Source organism: Microcebus murinus, chromosome 9 (genome assembly GCF_040939455.1).
Source record: "Microcebus murinus isolate Inina chromosome 9, M.murinus_Inina_mat1.0, whole genome shotgun sequence".
NCBI lineage: Eukaryota > Metazoa > Chordata > Mammalia > Primates > Cheirogaleidae > Microcebus > Microcebus murinus.
In genome coordinates, this window is record NC_134112.1 from 33,011,679 (window position 1) to 33,025,920 (window position 14,242).

The 14,242-nt window shown below is 38.2% G+C and overlaps 1 protein-coding gene across 3 annotated transcripts in view; it reads left to right on the forward strand.

The window, feature by feature from the left end:
• Positions 1 to 777: 777 nt before the first annotated feature.
• Positions 778 to 14,242, forward strand: part of SNX13 (sorting nexin 13) — a 148,255-nt gene continuing 134,790 nt past the window's right edge. For 2 of the 3 annotated variants that reach the window (XM_076006393.1, XM_076006394.1), the window contains exon 1: positions 939 to 1,028. Coding sequence is in view for 1 of the 3 variants with exons in the window: in XM_076006395.1 (XP_075862510.1) it covers positions 1,017 to 1,028 (12 nt within the window). In the remaining 2 variants the exon portion in view is untranslated. Of the gene's footprint in view, positions 1,029 to 14,242 lie in introns of all 3 variants that reach the window. The other variant, XM_076006395.1, reaches the window with a different exon arrangement.

Sequence of the window (14,242 nt, forward strand, 5' to 3'; positions counted from 1 at the left end):
CAATTTAAGCTGGGACTATTTACAACATCATCTGCTGAACTTTGCTCATCCTGATACATTGTATACATCCTAATACATTGTATAAATAAGCCAGCAAAGTGGTAGAGACAAAGCCTGTTTTAATTTTTTTTTTTTAAGGTCTCTTACTTGAAGCAAAACTAAGCCGTCATTGTTATGCAGGTGCTGGCCAATCGCCAAAACAGCTACAGTCCAACTCTGCTAGGATGGAGTAAAGCCGATATGCCCGTATCACATCTACAACCTGTCACGCATCCCCGCAAAGAACTCACTGAGGATTGGTAGGGACAAAAGAAAGTTTCGGGCAAAGTTTAGGAGAGAGGAACTGCGCGGGAGCAGTACCAGATAACATTTAAATGCCAGGTAGTGAAGAAAGCCGAACGCCCAGGGTGCCCTTCGGTCGCCGCGGGGCCAGGGAGATGCGAGAAGCAAGTTTTTCTACAGGAAATCTGTCGCCTTGTCCCCGAGACGACCGAGATCCCCGGCGCCATCAGTCGAGTTCTGGGCCTCTGCCATTCTCGCTCCTCCCCAAGGCTGGCAGGCCCTGGCGTGTGGCGGACGGGCAGCCCCCGCGGACGCGCGCACCGGCGTCCAGGAGATTCCGGCGCGGGAGCCTCGCTCCACTCCCTGCAGTCCCAGGTTGGCCCCAGAGTCCAGCCCTGGAGGCCTGGCAGCCGGCGCCCACTCGAAGGGACCGCCCCCGCTTCTCCGCGCGCCGGCGCTATGGAGACGGTCACGAGACGCCGGCTGCTCCTGCGCCCGCCAATGGGAGCGCACGTCGCGGGGAGACGCGGACGTCGCTCTTCCAAGATGGCGGCGCGTCCGTCGCTAGCTGCCGGGCCAGGGGGAAGCCAGCAAAGCCGAGTAAAGCCGCCGCCCGGGAGAGGACTGAAGGAGCAGTTGCCGCCGTTGGCGGCGACTCAGGCAGTTTTCGCTGCTGCTACGGCTGTTGCCATGCGGCGAGGCTAGGGAGGACCTCACTTCCCCGAGGTGTAATAATGTTAACAGAGGTAAGCGGCGACGGCGGCCAGTGTTTACCTGTGAAATGGGGAAGGGGCCGACGCCAGCCGTTCAGAGAGCATCATCTTTCCGGCCGGCGGGCCCGACCCTACGCCCCGGGCCCTAGGGCCAGAGGAGCAACGGGGATTCTACAAGTGCCCCCAGAGTAGGAGCTGTGCTGACTCAACAGAGTCCCACCACCTCCCGCTGCCGGTGCCTCGCCTTTCGCAGTTGCCACTTGCCAGTCGCCCCTGGCACTGGTCTCCCTCCTGCTATCGCTACCTCCTAAGTCATCGCTCCCTTCGTGGTGTCCCCTTACACGCTGCTCTGTGGCAGCGTTGGCCTCGCTTCGTTGCTGCCGGTTCCTGTTCCCCTTACGGGTTTGCCCAAGGTCTCCCTTCTCCGATCCCTGGGCTCCAGGGCCCTCCACCTCTGAATTCGGTTAGCATCCTGGGTTTATCGCTCGGCCATACCGGTTTGTTTCCCACCCCCTACTTTGACTGCTTTCGTGAAGTGGACCTTTTTCCTCAAGCTACACTTGGATGGCTCAGTTCTATCACTCCCCTCCCCCACACCCCGTCACCTTTCGCTTAAATCGTGGCCATCACAAAGTTCAGTTTAGCATTTACCTTCTCGATTTGTGTATGGCCCCCTTGCTACTCTCTGTGGAACAGTTTCTTTTTTTTGGACCAGAAATGGAAGTAGGGCAACTATGACTAGCCAATCAATTTCCCTTTTCTAGTGCCTAATGTCCATTGCAAAAAGCAACTTTTGAAGAAGTAGAGTTTGCCTTTACTAGCAATAGTTTATGGGGAAGAACTGAATTGGTGCAACTAGGTACTTGACCCAGGTTGACACAGTTAATGTGCAGTGGCATATGCAAGTGTATACGTCATTGAACATAAAATACTGAAGCTTGGGATCTGATGAAATATCTTTTTAGAAGCCTTTCACTTTAAGTACTATGAGGATCCTGATGTCAGGGCTGGTTTTAAGCATCTTTGTGGGCTGAACTGAGGATGCGAAACAGTTTTAATGGACAATGGGAAGTATTCCTACACAGGTCAAAAATAAAATAAAAACATTTGTAGATGAGTGGCTTTTATTGTGTGAAAAGTGGTGATGAAGGGCGTACTTGCCTTTCTAAGTCCTTGGAACTTGATTTACTTTGAGGAACTTTAATGTTTTGTTGTTTGTACTTAATCTAAGCACAGAGCCTGGCATATGATGTGTCTGGTAAAATATTTCTTGATTTTAACTTCTGAAATATTTCTAGCAGTTTGAAACTCACTTTATATTTCTAAATTCTGTAGCTTTATCATTCCTGGAGTTAATTCTTGAAGAATTCTATGGTTACACCATAAGCTTCTGTTATCATTACCAGTGTTAGATTAAAAAAAAAGACATAAGTAGTAGAAGTTCTGTTTTTACCTTAAGTGTGATATTTTGATAGGGACAATTAGCTTTGTAAGTTTTTAGTGGTAATGTATATTTTCTGAGATGATCTTTTGATTAAACTTGGCTTAGGTTGGCATGTGTTAATATTTTCACATGAACTCATTGGTGTCTGCTAGTAAAATGATAGTGTCTTGATTTGGAAAGAACTTTCTAAGCTTCTGTATTTTATTTTTTATTTTTAGCTTCTGTATTTAAATATAATTTCATGGTTCAGTGAAATATTTTAAACAGTCAATGATAGTATAAAGTAGGCTGTACTTTAGTGCTTTGTGTGCATACACTCTATAGCTTGTAAGTGGTAGAGCCTTAGCCCATTCTATTAACCACTGTGCTGGATTGCCTCTCCAAAGAAAGTCCCAGATTAGATTGTTCTTGGATCTTATCTATGGTTTGTAGTAGTTGTTTTATAGATTAGGAAACTGAAGTCCAGAGACTGGTCCCAGGTCAATTATTAGTGACAAGTTGAAACTGGAATCTCATTTCCTAACTCTCAATACAGAGCTCTTGACCATTTTGCTCAGCTGCCTCTCAATGAGTAGTTTTCAGCTCTCTTGATTTTAAAACATGCTACCTCCTTGTCTGAATATTATCAGTAGTTAAACTGAAAATTATCTTTAATTTCAGGAGTTTTGCTTTACCTTAGTTTTTTTCCTATTTTCAAAAGAAAGGCTTCTAAGCCTTGTAAAATAATCCTATTTTGAAATATTTTAGATATAAAATTTCACTCAATGTTGATTACTAAGAAAGTAGTGTGGGACTTTTTACTGCATCTGACTTAAGTCAGCAGGTTTTAGGGGATGTGATTTAATTCATGTTAGCTCTCAAAATGTGTGATGAGCTATGCTATAAAAATTCTGCTGTCTTTATATTAGTTATACTCAGCAAGCATTTACTGTGCCCAGAAGGTGGTGAATCATACCATGTGCTTGGTTTCTTCACATCTCAACATTGAGCAAGGTAATATTATTTCCATTAGCCAATGAGAAAATGGGTTGAGACAGTTAAAATAGCTTGCTTAAAATCATGTAACAGGTGGGGGAGCCAGGAATCACACTTAGGTCCTCTTATTCCAAATTATGTGCTGTTTTTGTGGCTCAGTGTGGAATACATCATTAATTTTCTTTGTAGCTGATATCATCAATGTACTATTTTTAGTTTGTTTTTTTTTTTTAACCAAGGTGGGGATACTAAGTGTGTAGATACATAATGATAATAGTAATGATAAATGTTCATATGAAACTTTTCAGTTTTGCATTTTGTTAAATATATTTTTAATTGAAACCTTTTCAGAAATGAGAAACCATGAAAGTAATCCATTAACGGGTATTTTAAGTTAAGCTAAAAGGGAAAATCACTCAATTGAGCACATTAATGTGTTCATTGAATTTTGAAACCTGTGAAATGTGATAGATTAGTTTGAATTGAAAATACATCCCCAGTTATATGGTTCTCAGTTTAACCTTTTTCACCTCAATTTGTTTTATTTTTATCCTACATACAATTGAATTATTTAAAAGACTTGCTAGTTATATTTGTGTGTTTGTGCTTTTTGCATTTTCCCTACTGGGATGATACATATTATTTTTAATGTCCAGTTAGTTTTTTTTCTTCTACTGTCTTTGTTCCTTTTAGGACTTCTTCCTCCCAAGGTTACTGCTACCACATTTGGCAAAAAAATTTGTCATGGTATATGTGAAAATGATTTGTTTAGTACCCACCTACTCTTTTCTTTTTTTTTCTTTTCTTTTCTTTTTTTCTGACAGTAAACTTCGTATATCAAAATTAGGGAATGAGATGTTTATTTACTTGAGAGTTTGTTTTAATTAATCTGAATTTTCACAGCATTAGAGTATAATGAAATATCTGTCAGTGAGTTTTCATTAAACACACTTTTAAACTTGATATTTCAAGAGCTATAAGGATTATGATTCTGAGAATTTATTATTACAGGTAACTAAATGTATAGATGCAGGAAAATGTGCTGAATTCTTTCCAGTCCTGTGGCATTCTCTGGAGGTTATTTTTGCATAAAAACCAATTATCAGCCTGTTGTCACTTGTGCTTGTAAAAATAGTGAATAAAAATTGTAGTTATTTAAAGTTGTTAGTTGTTTGGGTTGTTTGTAAATGTAACATTAAGTGAATGTTAAATAAAAATAGTTTATATTTGTGTTGTTACTTTCTTCCAAATTTATTGCTTTTAGATGTTAACACTAATTCTTGATTTTGAGGTTAACAGATAAGATACAGATGGGAAAAGGCTTAAACTGCAGTACTTTTAGAGGTTTCAGGTTAATAGTAGTTAAAGGAAGTAAAAGGTTTTGTGGTTCAGAATAATTTGGAGGATATTTGCCTAAAGAAAGTTAAATAGGTTTCTTCTCTGTAGGACTTCCTGTAGCTTTTGATAGGTGATTCTCTTTCAAAGAAGGTGATAGAATTTGCCCCATATTGCAAAGTTGTTTAACCATAGAGATTAATAGAATTTCTTTTGTTTCACTTAGGGAAATCCTGAGATGTAGTGATGAGTTGTGCTTTAAGGAAGGGTCTCTGAACTTCTAGGGCTCATTTTGAACACACACACATAGTTATCTTGCCTATAAGTGCTAAGTAAAATACTATGACTTGCTTTTGTTGATTAATATATTTGTAATAGAAATACTCTTGGGATGGATAATTCTTAAAATATTTATTTCTTTATTAATTAATGGCATTGTAAGGCTACTAACCAGAAAAAGAACTCTACAGGTCCGTTGACATTCAGAGGGTGTTAAGAGATAGGAAAGGGATTTTATAAGGGGACAGTGGAAGGAAATCACTATTTAGAATGAATCTGGCTTGCCACTCTACACACAATATTATTTAGTGTCTTTGGACAAGCCAATGTGAATATTGCTAACCATTTTTCAAGAATTTTTTTTGTTAATATTTTTAACTGACAGTCATTTGTATACATGTGTGGGGTACAATGTGATGTTTTGAAATATGTATACAAGTGTAGAATGATAAAAACATACATCACTTCACTTAATCATTTTTTGTGGTGAGACATTGGAATTTATCTTAGATATTTTAAAATATACATTATTGATAGCAGTCATCCTCTAGTTTAATTGAGGTCAAAATTTTTCTTCCATCTATCTGAAAGTTTGTACTGTTTGACTAATAATTCCCCATCCCTCCCACCACCCTAACCCCCCAGCCTCTGGTAACCGTTCTACTCTACTTCTATAAATTCAACTTTTTTAGATTCCACATATAAGTGAGATCATGTAGTATTTGTCCTTCTGTGCCTGGCTTATTTCCCTTAGCATGATGTCCTTCATGTTTGTTCATGCTGTAGCAAATGACAGAATTAAATGAATAAAAGAATTTCCTTCTTTTAAAAGCCTGATTAGTATTCCATCGGGGTTATATACACCGTTTTCTCTTTATTTGTTCAGTCATTGATGGACAATTAGGTTGATTCTGTATCTTAGATTTGTGAATAATGCTGCAGTGAATATGGGAATGTAGCTATCCTTTTGTCATATTGAGCTTCATTCTTTAGATATATACCCAGAAGTGGAATTGTGTGGTAATTTTATTTTTAGTTTTTTGAGGAACCTACATACCATTTTTCATAATGACTACTAATTTTCATTTCCACCAACAGTTTATAAGAATTCCCTTTTTTCTGTATCCATGCCAATACTTATCTTTCATCTTTTTGAGTATAGCCATTCTAACAGGTGTGAGGTGATATTCACTGTGGTTGTAATTGGCATTTTCTTAATGGTTAGTGAGGCTGAGCAGTTTTTCACGTACCTGTTGGCTATATGTGTGTCTTCTTTTGAGAAATGTGCGTTCAGGTCCTTTGCCTGTTTTTTAAAAGTTTGTTTTCTTGTAATTAAATTGTTTGAGTTCTATATATATTTTGGATGTTAACTTCTTATCAGATGCGTGGTTTGTAAATATTTTACCATTCTGTGGGGTGTCTCTCTATTTTTAGTAGACAAATAATAATTGTGTATATTTTCAAGAATTTGTATTATTTTTATTCATTGATTCCAAGTTTTCAGACAGTTAGATATGCTTTATATTCATTAAGTAATTATTTTCTCTACATTTTATTAATTCCACACACATACACCTGTTGTTCAACACTTCTGATCAGCAGCCAGCTAGCTGGTATTACTGTATATGCCTACTTGATAAAATCGCAAACAAAAAAAATGTAGGTGATATTTTAGTAGCCTTGTAACTTAGATAAATATATATCTAACCTTAGGCATTTTGAAATATTAGAAGATAGTTTTTAGATTTCCATAAGTATCCTTGGGAATCCTAAGTAGGGAGATAACAGTATGTAATACTCTAAAGCATTCAGATGGATTATTCTAAAGTTTGTTGACCAGTTTCTCATAGAACTTGATAAAGGATACTTTCTTCACGAGTCTACTGTGCATATTTTATTGTTAATGATTAAGAGTCTTGCACCATTGCTGCAGATTTTAGTTACTTTTTTAAAATTTCAAAATATTAGGCCGGGCGTGGTGGCTCACGCCTGTAATCCTAGCTCTCTGGGAGGCCGAGGCGGGCGGATTGCTCAAGGTCAGGAGTTCAAAACCAGCCTGAGCAAGAGCGAGACCCCGTCTCTACTATAAATAGAAAGAAATTAATTGGCCAACTAATATATATATAAAAAATTAGCCGGGCATGGTGGCGCAGGCCTGTAGTCCCAGCTACTCGGGAGGCTGAGGCAGAAGGATCGCTCGAGCCCAGGAGTTTGAGGTTGCTGTGAGCTAGCCTGACGCCACGGCACTCACTCTAGCCTGGACAACAAAGCGAGACTCTGTCTCAAAAAAAAAAAAAAAATATTAAAGGGTACGTATGTTTTTGTTCTGTGGATACCTTGTATAATGCTTAAGTCAGGGCTTTTGGTGTGCCCATCACCAAAATAGTGTTCATGATACCCAATATATAAGTTTTTATCCCACACTTCCCCTCCCACTCTTCCCTCTTCTTGGTTTTCAGTGGACTTTACATCTCTTTGTGCCCCTGTGTACCCATCATTTAGTTCCCATTTATTTGTGAGAACATATGGTGTTTGATTTTCCATTCCTGAGATACTTTACTTAGGATAATGGTTTCCAGTTCCATCCAAGTTGTTGCAAATGACACTATTTCATCTCTTTTTTTTTTTTTTTTTTTTTTTGAGACAGAGTCTCACTTTGTTGTCCAGGCTAGAGTGAGTGCCGTGGCGTCAGCCTAGCTCACAGCAACCTCCAACTCCTGGGCTCGAGTGATCCTTCTGCCTCAGCCTCCCGAGTAGCTGGGACTACAGGCATGCGCCACTATGCCCGGCTAATTTTTTTTTTTTTATATATATATATCAGTTGGCCAATTAATTTCTTTCTGTTTATAGTAGAGACGGGGTCTCGCTCTTGCTCAGGCTGGTTTTGAACTCCTGACCTTGAGCAATCCGCCCGCCTCGGCCTCCCAAGAGCTAGGATTACAGGCGTGAGCCACAGCGCCCGGCCTATTTCATCTCTTTTTATGGCCAGTAGTACTCCATGGAGGGGGGTATACACACACATACACACACACCCCCCTCACATTTACATTACCCACTGGTGAATTGATGGACACTTATGTTGGTTCCATTTGTTGCAATTGTGAATTGTGCTATGATAAACATTTGAGTGCAGATGTCTTTTTTATAAAGTGATTTCTTTTCTTTTGAATAGATACCCAGTCATGGGATTGCTGGATTGAATCGTAGTTCTACATTTATTTCTTTGAGGAATCTCTGTACTGTTTTCCATAGAGGTTGTACTAATTTACAGTCCTACCAATTTTATTTGGGGAAATATGAGGTTAAATTTGGGAGTGGTAGGAATCAGGAAATCAGTAGAAATGTTTGTAGGTTTAAAGATTTATGGCATTTGTAGTTCATTATATAGGGCCATTGAAAAACGTGTGGTTTTTCATATCTTAATGTAATAACTACCAGGATACACAGAGTTTTGCAGATCATAAAAGGTGCTGTATGTCGTAATTTAATCATATTGTTAGATGTACGTATGCTTACTTAGTATTTGTATCATTCTAGTCTATGTAATAAATAGGTTCTATCCCGAGGAAGAGTTCCAGTGCTGGCCATTGACTAGTCATTTGATGGCAAAGCTAAGTGACTGTATTCATCAGGATTCTCTAGAGAGAGAGAACTGATAGTGATATATATAGAGAGAAATAGATATATGAGAAAGGATATATGAGAGGAATTCATGATTATGGGGGCTGAGAAGTCCTATGGCAGGCCATCAATAGGCTGGAGACCCTGGAATACTGGTAGCCTGGCCCAGTCCAAATCTGAAGGCCTCAGAAATAGGGAGGCTGATGGTATAGTAGCTTTCAGTCTGAAGGCAAAGGCCTGAGAACCCAGAGGCTGCTGGTGTAAGTCCTTGAGTCCAAAGGCTGGGGAGCCTGGAGTCATTGTCCAGGTAGTAGAGAGGAAGAGTATATCCTAGGTCCAGTAGATAAATTGACACATTTGCCTTTTTTCATTTTTGTTCTCTCTGGGCCCTGCCCACATGGAAGGCAGATCTTCCACACCTAGTCCACACAGACTCTCATGCTAGTCTTCTCTGGAAACACACTCACGGACACACTCAAAATAGTGCTTTACCAGGTTTCTAAGTATTCCTGAATCCTGTCAAGTTGACATCTAAAATTAACTATTACAGGAATTTTACAGTTTTCCCTGAGCAAGGTTCTCAAAGTATGGTTTTTAAAATTGTTTTGAAATTCTTTGATTTCACAGACTATCAAGTGTCTCCTAAGTTGCAATCTAGAATTGACTTTCTATTTCAGAGTCAGGTTTAATTTTGATAATATGATACCTTAAGTGTCTGTAAGGAGGGAACTGAATTAAAACAAGGGGACAGCTCTTACACTGTTTTAACATTTTTTATGTTTTTATTTTTATTTTTTTTTGAGACAGAGTCTTGCTCTGTTGCCTTGGGCTAGAGTACAGTGGCATCATCATAGCTCACTGCAACCTCAAACTCCTGGGCTCAAGTGATCCTCCTGCCTCATCCTCCGAGTAGCTAGGACTACAGGCACATGCCACCACACCCAGCTAATTTTTCTATTTTTAGTGGAGACAGGGTCTCTTGCTCTTGCTCAGGTTGGTCTTGAACTCTTGAGCTCAAGCAATCCTCCCATTTTGGCCTCTCACAGTGCTAGGATCACAGGCCTGAGCCACTACTCCTGGCCTGTTTAACATTTTAAAAGGTGGTTGAAGTTAAATGAATCAACTGGCTGGAGTCACGATGATGAATACCTGTGTCTGTCAACAAATTATATCTTTTAGTAGTAGTGAGGCAGCATGCAAATAAATCTATATGTTAAGCATTATAAGAGATGAGTCCCAGTTTCACCACTTGTTTATGATGGGATGTTGGGGGAAGTCATTTGAACTTTCTAAGCTTTCATTTCCTTCTGTGTAAAGTTGCCATAATAACACCTTTAAAGCTGCTCTCACATTGTTATGATCATATAAGGTGATGGAGGGTATAACTTTATAAATTGTCAGTTTTTAATACAAATATCAGTATTTAATACATCAGTTTTCTTCTTTATATACCTTGTATTAATAAATTTATAGCAAATAATAAATTGTAAAGCAAAAAATCTAGCTTTTTTGCTTTACAATCTTTGTGGGTGGGTGGGTGGTTCCCCAGGGTGTCCCCAGCCATTGGTGCAGTTACAGGGAAGGCAGAGAATAGACTAAAAAAAGTGAAAGAAAAAAAAAAATAGACTGAGGCTGGGCGCGGTAGCTCACGCCTGTAATCCTAGCTCTCTGGGAGGCCGAGGCAGGCGGATTGCTCGAGGTCAGGAGTTCAGAACCACCCTGAGCAAGAGCGAGACCCTGTCTCTACTATAAATAGAAAGAAATTAATTGGCCAACTAATATATTTAGAAAAAATTAGCCGGGCATGGTGGCACATGCCTGTAGTCCCAGCTACTCCGGAGGCTGAGGCAGAAGGATCGCTTGAGCCCAGGAGTTTGAGGTTGCTGTGAGTTAGGCTGACGCCATGGCACTCACTCTAGCCTGGGCAACAAAGTGAGACTCTGTCTCAAAAAAAACCAAAAAAAACAAAAACAAACAAACAAAAAAAATAGACTGAGAGAATGCCTTACAAATTAGTAAATGAGGATAGTTTCTTGTGTGGTTGGTAAAGGGATTCCAAAGAATTTCTTAAAGGGAAGTTCCAAAAAATGTTTTGAAAAAGGTGGCTTATTTAAGGGTTAGCAGTCATTTGTGTGTACATATTCTGAAACATTTGTGGGAAAGGAAATCTTTTATTATTTTTTAATCAACCCTGGTGAATTCTCAAAAGGAAAAGCTGTTGTTAAGGATAATATTTATAAGGCTTTGGTTATAACTTGTAATGGAGATTGATTTTTGTGGATTAGTTGGTTCACCAAACATGAATACACCTACTCTGTGCCAGGTACATGCTAATAAGTTCTGGTGCTGAAGTGGTGAGTCAGTTGGGAAACCTGCCCTCAGAAATCACTAATAGGGTTAAATTTAGCTCTGTGCCACTTTGGCCATCTTATGTCAGAATAAAACAAAAATATGACTAAGGAGTGAACAATTAAGAGGAAGAAAAGGTTAGAGAATATAATTAAAAGGTGTAAGTTTGACTTGGATTAGCTTTACAACTCCAAGTGAAGCCACTAGTTTGGATGAGTTGGCGTCTCTGAAATGAGCTTTCCTTGCACTTAAAGAGTCAGTCCAGCTCTATTGCCTATATTTGCTCTAAGATAATTCATAGTGAGAAGTAAAAAAAAATAAGAACAGAGAAGACTCTTTAAGACTCGTTTCAGAGTTCTGTCAGTCTTTACAAAAGACCTTGCTGAATTCTGTAACCCTGGTAAAAGTTATACTTGGTCCCTTGGTCTCCACCTCTACATATTATATATTTATTTATTTATTTGCTTATTTGTAAACTCCTGAGGATGGGGCTCACAGTTGTATTCCCAGAGCCTAGAACAGAGTTGGAATGTTGAATATTCCCTCAGGAAAAATGAAGATAAAAGTGAAAAATTACTTAGACAAAATTGTCTTTGATAAATTTAAACTATCACAGTAATTACCTTTAAAGGATTGGTTACTATCTATGTCAAATAGACATTTTATATATAAATACACTGTGGTTGAATATTGTGTTTAGGATCAATTGGATAAAAAAGTTGAACCAGGAGGCTTTTAGTTAGGAATGTAATTCTGTTTTAATTTTTTTTAATAGGGAAAACCTGATTAGGTTATTATTTTGGTGTAACCAATGGTACATGAAAGAAAGATTTGGATTTTAATATTTTGCATTTCTTACTACTTGATGTTTATTATGATTTCATGAATACTACTTAGAATTTAATTCCTTAATTAGATACACTTAAAGAAAGCCTTGCTTATAATAGTACAATAATGCTAATTTTCATGGCACTTTGTTGAGTATTTCGGTTTGTATGACCTTTAATGCTGCCTCGAAACTTTGTAAGTATGGCTATAAATTTGGTCATGGATTTCAAAGTTGGAAATTTGAGGGGTACATCTTCAAGGAGGGCAGCTGCCTTTCATCCGTCTATAATTCCATTGTATATTCAGAAATAATATGTACTAGAAAAGTTCAATAAAATTCTCAGTTCATCTGTTAAAATTAAACTAGTATAATCATCTATATGTATGTAATACACTTTGAAGTTAGTATGAAAGGATCATACATGTTAACAGCAGTAATCACCATTGTTGACTTATTGCACTGTTTTCTCCAATTTCCTGAGGGACCTTTTTATTCTGCCGCATCTGTGGAGAACCTAAAACGGAATCCTTCTTTGCTTTTGACCTTATTTCTGCATTGTTAAAGAGTCCTTGGATGTTACTCCATTTAAACTTGAATTGGTTTTGCTCCGGAAACTCCCGGGCTATTTTTAGCCTGACTGATTTGGCATAGGAGTGAGTTTTGTGATTCTTTGTATTGTTATTTCTTTTATTTTCAGGCTAGAGTTGTGTGACAACATGCATGTGTGGAGAATGGCCTTTGAATTCACCATTATTTGAAGCTTGGAAATTATAAAACTGATTGAAGTTGTACAATTTTAGTAGGAGAGTTAAATATGAAATAAAATTTCACTACATTTTTATTAGTGAAATTCTAGGAAATAATGGTCTAACTTTAATATATGATATTATGTATATTCTAGTGTATTTCTCCAAGCAATGTTATTGTACTTTGCAATTTGTTCTTGATTTCTCTTCCTGAGTTTGAGGTAGACTCCCCCCCCCACTCTCCGCCACAGAATTTTCTTCAGCTGAGAAACACTCTTGGTGTCTAATCAGACTACAACTAACTACTAATATAACCAGCTATTTTTATATCTGATGTTAATTACTAACATCTGATCTTTTTCTTGGGCAGTACCTAAGTGCTCAACCCTTAAAATGTTGCAATAGACAGGAGAGTAAGTCAGGAGAGTAAAAGGAAATGGGATAGAGGAAGGGTGAAGACAGTTTGAAGGGTAGAACACAACTAAGATACAGAAAAAGAAACTGAAATAATGTACTTTACAAATAGTGCATATTGATTATGTGGTTTCATTTTATTTATTTTTTTTTTTTGAGACAGAGTCTCACTCTGTTGCCCAGGCTAGAGTGAGTGCCATGGCATCAGCCTAGCTCACAGCAACCTCAAACTCCTGGGCTCAAGCAATCCTACCGCCTCAGCCTCCCAAGTAGCTGGGACTACAGGCATGCACCACCATGCCTGGCTAATTTTTTCTATATATGTTAGTTGACCAATTAATTTCTTTCTATTTATAGTAGAGACGGGGTCTCACTCTTGTTAGGCTGGTTTTGAACTCCTGACCTTGAGCAATCCGCCCACCTCGGCCTCTCAGAGTGCTAGGATTACAGGCATGGGCCACCGTGCCTGGCCTATGTGAAGGTTTTAGAAAAACCAAATAGACTTGAGAGTATTTTATGATTTATTAAAACAATGTATTTTATGAACCACAGAGCTCTAGAAGCTAATGTCTGGTGTCTCAGAATATTTAATCAAAAAATAGGCAGTAATGCAGAATTTATATGACTAGGAAAGTTAGTGAGATTATCTTTGTACTAGGACTCAGAGTGCTAATCATCTTTTTAATATATTTTATCACAAATTGAATATTCCTGATTTCTGAAAAAGGGTGTACACTTTTGGTTAAGAGTGATGGCTGGTGTCAGATTATTTGGATTTGAATCTAAGTTTTATCACTTCAGAGCATCTTGACCTTGGAAAGGTTACTAACCTTTATGAGCCTCAGTTTTTTCATCTATATGATCTATAAATTAATGGTACTGGTCCCATAGGTTTATTATGAGTATTAAATGAAGTCACACAGGTTGAATACCGTGCAGTGTTTCTCACTTTAACAATCAACACTAGGCTTTATTATTATTTTCTCTGTTATAAATAGCAAGTAATTTATTTTCAAAACTTAGAATTTAATGTTTGAAGTTGTTTTCGTGTTCTGTCTTTGTTTCATTGAAGAAGTTTTCACATGTCAAAGTAATCCTTTTTGACCTTGAATGATCTAATTCTTTCCTTACTTTCTATCTCAGTTTTTACTAACTTTCTAATTTTGTATTGCATTTCCAAAGTGAATACTAAGAGCAAGGTTTAGGCTGAATTTCAGGAGGAAATCCAGAGGGATAACACCTTTACAATATGAAT